General features: G+C 44.2%; 1 protein-coding gene across 1 annotated transcript; it reads left to right on the top strand.

Moving 5' to 3' along the window:
* Positions 1 to 270: 270 nt before the first annotated feature.
* LOC108635083 (phosphorylase b kinase regulatory subunit alpha, liver isoform-like) lies at positions 271 to 5,205 on the top strand (the record flags this gene model as incomplete). The annotated part of the gene is given in 3 exon segments (XM_018045377.1): positions 271 to 645; positions 3,865 to 3,912; positions 5,037 to 5,205. Coding segments are annotated over 3 exon segments (358 nt in total), but the record flags the coding sequence as incomplete, so codon positions are not given.
* Between the last annotated feature and the right edge of the window lie 260 nt (positions 5,206 to 5,465).

Genomic DNA, 5,465 nt, shown 5'->3' with positions numbered 1-5,465 from the left:
CCTCTTGCTCAGTGCCTCCTTTTTAAGGCAGGCAGTTTCCCCAGGCACACACAGCTGGAGTGGTGAAGTGGGGCTCCTTGCTCTCATGTTCAGTGCTTTACCAGTTGAAGTGGAAACACGACAGGAGAGGAAGAATTAATTCCATACTGCACAGGTTTGTAAAAGCCTTGTAGGCTTTTTCTGTTTGCTATTTCTTCTGTTTGTCACTTACAACAGTATGGAAAGCAAAACAACAAGTACTATAAGTTAAAAGGTGCCTTAGAGGTTTTTTTTAGTCTAATATCCTCATTATGCAGAAAACCAAAACCTAGAAAAGTGATGTCACTGCCCACCCAAGATCACACTGTGGTACCAGGGGCAAGGGTTGGAACTCTGGGCTCTTCATTTCTCGTCCCAGTCCTCATTGTGCCCCGCTTAAGGTGAGCGTTCCTGGCCCAGGTGCTGGATGAAAGGTGGTGCTGTCACTTCGTGTCTCCTCTCTGATAGAATCCCATCACGGGGCTGATGTCAGCCAGTCATGAGCAGAAGGATGCCTGGGTACGGGATAACATCTACAGCATCCTGGCCGTGTGGGGCCTGGGCATGGCCTACCGCAAGAACGCCGACCGCGACGAGGACAAGGCCAAGGCCTACGAGCTGGAGCAGGTAAGGCTGACTGGCAGCTCTGGCCTGGTGCTCAGCACCTTTTCCTTGGACTGAAAAGCCTACAAGGAAGTAACTGTCTGCAAAAAAGCCTGGTGCAGGCGTCGCCTCTTGTTTCTATTGTAGGATATTTGGTCTCTCAACCTCTCATGTCTCTCCTTTTGAGTTTTTTTTTTTTCCCCCTCCATAAAAAACAACAATCACGCTGAGTGGATATCCAAATTTCTAACTAGCTACATTTCTCTTACACATGCTCTGTCAGTTTTATACATACTCACGTAGGAGATGTCATTATAAACTAACGTGATCATTTTTAAAGCAGCACACTAGAACTCCGCATTTCAAAATGTATGCTCTGTGGAGTCCTCATGTTGAAAGGATATTTATTCAAACAGTGTTGCCACTACTTAAAACAGTTTTGCAAAATGCCTTTCTAGTTTGAATCATTCCAAAGCAGTCTTATTAATTTGCAATACCCTTTAATTTTGAACCACGCTGATATTGTCCAGTTTTCATACCCATGTTATCATACGGCACAATGAAGTCCTTTATTTTCCAAAATCAGAAACCAGCATATCTACCAAAGCCAAGACTTGCCATCAGTAAGTATGTAAGAAAATAATCTGCCCCTGAGCACGGAGGTATTTTCAGTGTTCGGAGTAATAGCGTTGAAGTAAGGAGTGAAAGAAAGTTACATGGCTCAAAATAGCCTGGAGTTAAAACTCCCCTCCCGGTCCTCCCCACCATTCTATGCAAAATAAAGAACTCTCTCACCGGAAGAAAACAAATGGACATTAAGGTTGATTACACCCAGCTCCCAGCTGGTCCAGCCTCTGGTGATCTCCAGAATTCCTTGCCCCAGCCATTTAAGAGATAATTACTCCGAACAACCTTGGAGAAGAACAGGCCCCCCTTAAGACAGTAGATTTCCACATATATGCCTATTATATACTTACTCTCTTCTTGGGTTAGGGCAGCAGGTCACTAATCTGACTGCTGCCCTTCTCGCCTCATTAAAGGTGATCTGTTCCTTAAAGTGCTGGTCTCCTTTTTCCTAACCTTGCCTTTTCTACCTCCCTTACCCTACAAGGAGCATTGATGTGTAGAAGTATCATTCTCATGGCATGAGTGCCTTTGGGATTTGTCTTTGGTTTGCACACTGCTTATTGGCCCACACAGCCAGTGGGTCATCAGGCCAGGGAGAATTCTTGTGGCCCTATGATATTATTATGATAATAAACAAAGCGGGCCTGAGTGGCAGGCAGCCTTGTCAGCAGTAGGGAAGCTAAGAGAGGAAGCCTGTCTGTGCGAGCAGGGAAAGGACCATTTGACTAGACGTGCTAAGTATAAGGTGATGAAATCACCTAGTCTTGGAGCTAAGGGGTAGTATTTAAAATGCATACAGCAAGCATTGAATGCTCCTCCAAGAACTTGGATGGCAGTTACATAAGTGAATCATTCATTTAACTGTAATAATTTGATATTCATGTTCTCCAAATTTTCTATCCTCCTGACGTAAAATCCAAGTTAAGCCATGCCTAGCTATTCTCTCTCTCTTTCTCTCTCTCACACACACCCCACTACCTCTCTTCTGTAAGCAATTTCTGATCTGGGTTAGAGTTGACTAGATTTGCTGCTCTCTGACTGACAATAGAGAGGCACAAACAGACCACATTGTTTGATTTGTTTAGTGTGGTTAATAACACTGGATCTTCCAATGATCCTCGACATGGACACTATTCCATTTGGGGCTTAGACAGTACAGCTGCTCATTGTGTGAGACTGTCCCATGCGTTGCAGGACACGTAACATCCTTAGTCCTTACTTACTAAATGCCTATAGCTCCCATCCCCATCAGAGTGACAATAAAAATGCCTCCACCCTCACATTTCTAAATGCTCCCTCACCCCCGGGGGATGCTAATGTCACCCCCAGTTGGGAACCACTGGGCCTCTTCACAATGGAAAATAACCTTACTTGAGGGGAAGTCAATTCGCAAATGTTTATGCTACACACTGTAGGAAATATTAATTTTGACAGTGTTAATTATACCTTTTAATTATGAGGTAATATTTTCTGCATCAAAAGAGTTTCTGACATAAAGTGAGATTATACTCTAGAATCCTAGGATTTTAGAGAATGAAGAATCTGAAGGGTGATCCATTTCAGACTTTTCTCCCATAATTATCTTTGGTGGCTCTTCACTACGTCTTAGCCTGCAAACCATGTTCATTGTGTAAGAGAGGAGATGCTAATGGCCCCGGGAAGGAAGTTCTTTCAGCCAGCTAACTTTGACCTAAAAACACCCCATTCTCTAGCCACTTGTGAAGTCTTTTTCTAGTGGATTTAATGGGACATATGAAGACCATCTTTCAGTGGGCCTGAACTGTGGAGGAAGAGAGTGGCAATATAATGTATTGACAAGGAGTTCAAACTCCGGAGTCAGAGGGCCTGAGCTCTGTCCTGCTCCACCCCTTGCTAGCTGAGAGACTTGACCAGTGTTGATTCATCAGCCTCAGGTTCCTCATTGTAAAGTGGGGAAATAATAACACCTACCTCAAAAGGGTGTTGCAAGAATTAGTGGGAATCTAAGTAAACTGTTTTGTACAACACCAGAATAGAATGTCTGATTATCATGTTGTTATTGTTATTATTTATAATAATTATTGTTATATGATATTTCTTCTCCTCTTTATGACTTACCCCACTCAGTATGACACTCTCTAGGTCCATAATTGGTTCTAATATGTATTACTAACAAACCTTGGCAACTACTTGCATTTTGTAAGAACTTTACTCAATAGTCCAGTAATGGTGTCACAAATGGCTGTTTTGGCAAAGCATCGTTACTTTGGGGCAGGCAGGGTGGACTTAATTCATCCTTAGTATAACAGAAATAAATTACTAAAAATTGAGACATAAAGCTCCAAGGTATTAGGCTTATAAAAATTGTCTTGAATAAAATAGCAGGAGTCACTGGATTTCAGCACCAGAAGATACCATCTGGTCCAACATCTTTATTTGACATAAGTCACTTCATCAAGATTTTCTTTCTTTGTGATGGAATGGAGAAGTAGAAATAACCTAAACAATCAAAGTGCTTGTATATGCCTTCTTGGGGAAGGTTCCAGGCAGCACTGGCTTACCTGTCATGTGGGGAGGAGGTTGTTTTCATGGAGCAGGGAAGCTGGCCTTGTTACTGATCCCATTTCATTTCCACAGAATGTGGTGAAACTGATGCGAGGTCTTCTCCAGTGCATGATGAGACAGGTAGGCAGAAAATGACAGATGTATTTTTGGGTCATCTAAGTGGGTGCTTTATCATTTTCCTGGTGACAACCATCAGTTTTAGAGTGTTTTGAACTTCTCAAGATGAGAAATTGAAAAAATTTAGCTTACTTTCTCCTTTTAAAATTATCTTCAGTAATTTTAATATAGCATAGAACCAGACTCAGAGAATATTTTCTCAAAGTCTTTTCAGGGCTTCCCTCATAGCTCAGTTGGTAAAGAATCCACCTGCAATGCAGGAGACCCCAGTTCGATTCCTGGGTTGGGGAGATCCACTGGAGAAGGGATAGGCTACCCACTCCATTATTCTTGGACTTCCCTTGTGGCTCAACTGGTAAAGAATCCGCCTGCAATGCAGGAGACATGGGTACGATCCCTGGGTTGGGAAGATCCTCTGGACAAGGGAAAGGCTACCCACTGCAGTATTCTGGCCTGGAGAATTCCGTGGTCTGTATAGTCCATGGGGTCACAAAGAGTTGGACACGACTGAGCTGCTTTCACGTTGAGTCGAAATGCTTGAGTTTTTAAAACTTGACAGTAATATTTACTGGTATTTTCAGTGAGAGGTAGAACAATTTCTTGAGCATGTACTCTGTACAGAACATCGTACTAGAATCTGTACAGATTCCAAGATGAATATGGTACAGTCCCCACCTTTGATTGGCACATTCCCATTAGTTTTGAAAAGCATTGTTGTTCTTTTCTTTTCAACATAAGGAAATAGGATTGGAAATTTAAAGAAGAAATTTACAGAGGAAGAAAAAGGGCCTCTTCCTCCCCTCTTCCCTCATTCCTTCCCTCCTCTCATTGAGTTCCTACTATGTGTCACAGCTCATGCTGGGAATAGCAAACAAGGAAACCCTTTGGCTTGACCTCTCAAGCTTGCAGAGCTTGTTAAAATCCCAGTAGACTAAGACATTTCTGGTGATGGGCAGGAAGAGACACACCCCCACCCCCTCTGTGTGATGCTCACTAGTGAGCCACTCGTCCCCTGCCTTCCATCCCTCTGTCTCCCAGAGGTAACAGATAAAAGGTCTAAATCCAAGATAATGACCCTGCCAGCCATGAACCCCTTAGCCATGCAGCCGGCTTGCTGTCTTCCTCAGGTGGATAAAGTGGAGAGGTTCAAGCACACTCAGAGTACCAAGGACAGCCTGCACGCCAAGTACAACACTGCTACCTGCAGCACTGTGGTGGGCGACGATCAGTGGGGCCACCTCCAGGTGGATGCCACCTCCCTCTTCCTCCTGTTTCTGGCCCAGATGACAGCCTCCGGTGAGCCAGGCCTGATGGAGCCCGTTGAACTGGGAGTGACCATCCCGAAGGGGGCGGGGAGGGGCAGGCATTGACCAGTATTCAATATAAGCTGCTTTTTTGCATTACATTATATGCCCTGATTCTGTGGCTCTGTTGACAGTCAGCTTCCTGAGCCCTCGCAGGACCAGGGCTGTTGCGCCTGCTCTGTGCACCAGGCGGCCTTGAGTTAGCCACTTAGCTGCTGTGTTGCGAGCTGTTCCTCCAGTCCCGTAAATTCG

The sequence above is a fragment of the Capra hircus genome, unplaced genomic scaffold, assembly GCF_001704415.2.
Source record: "Capra hircus breed San Clemente unplaced genomic scaffold, ASM170441v1, whole genome shotgun sequence".
In the NCBI taxonomy this organism is placed as follows: Eukaryota; Metazoa; Chordata; class Mammalia; order Artiodactyla; family Bovidae; genus Capra; species Capra hircus.
This window is presented reverse-complemented; position numbering and strand designations above follow the sequence as displayed.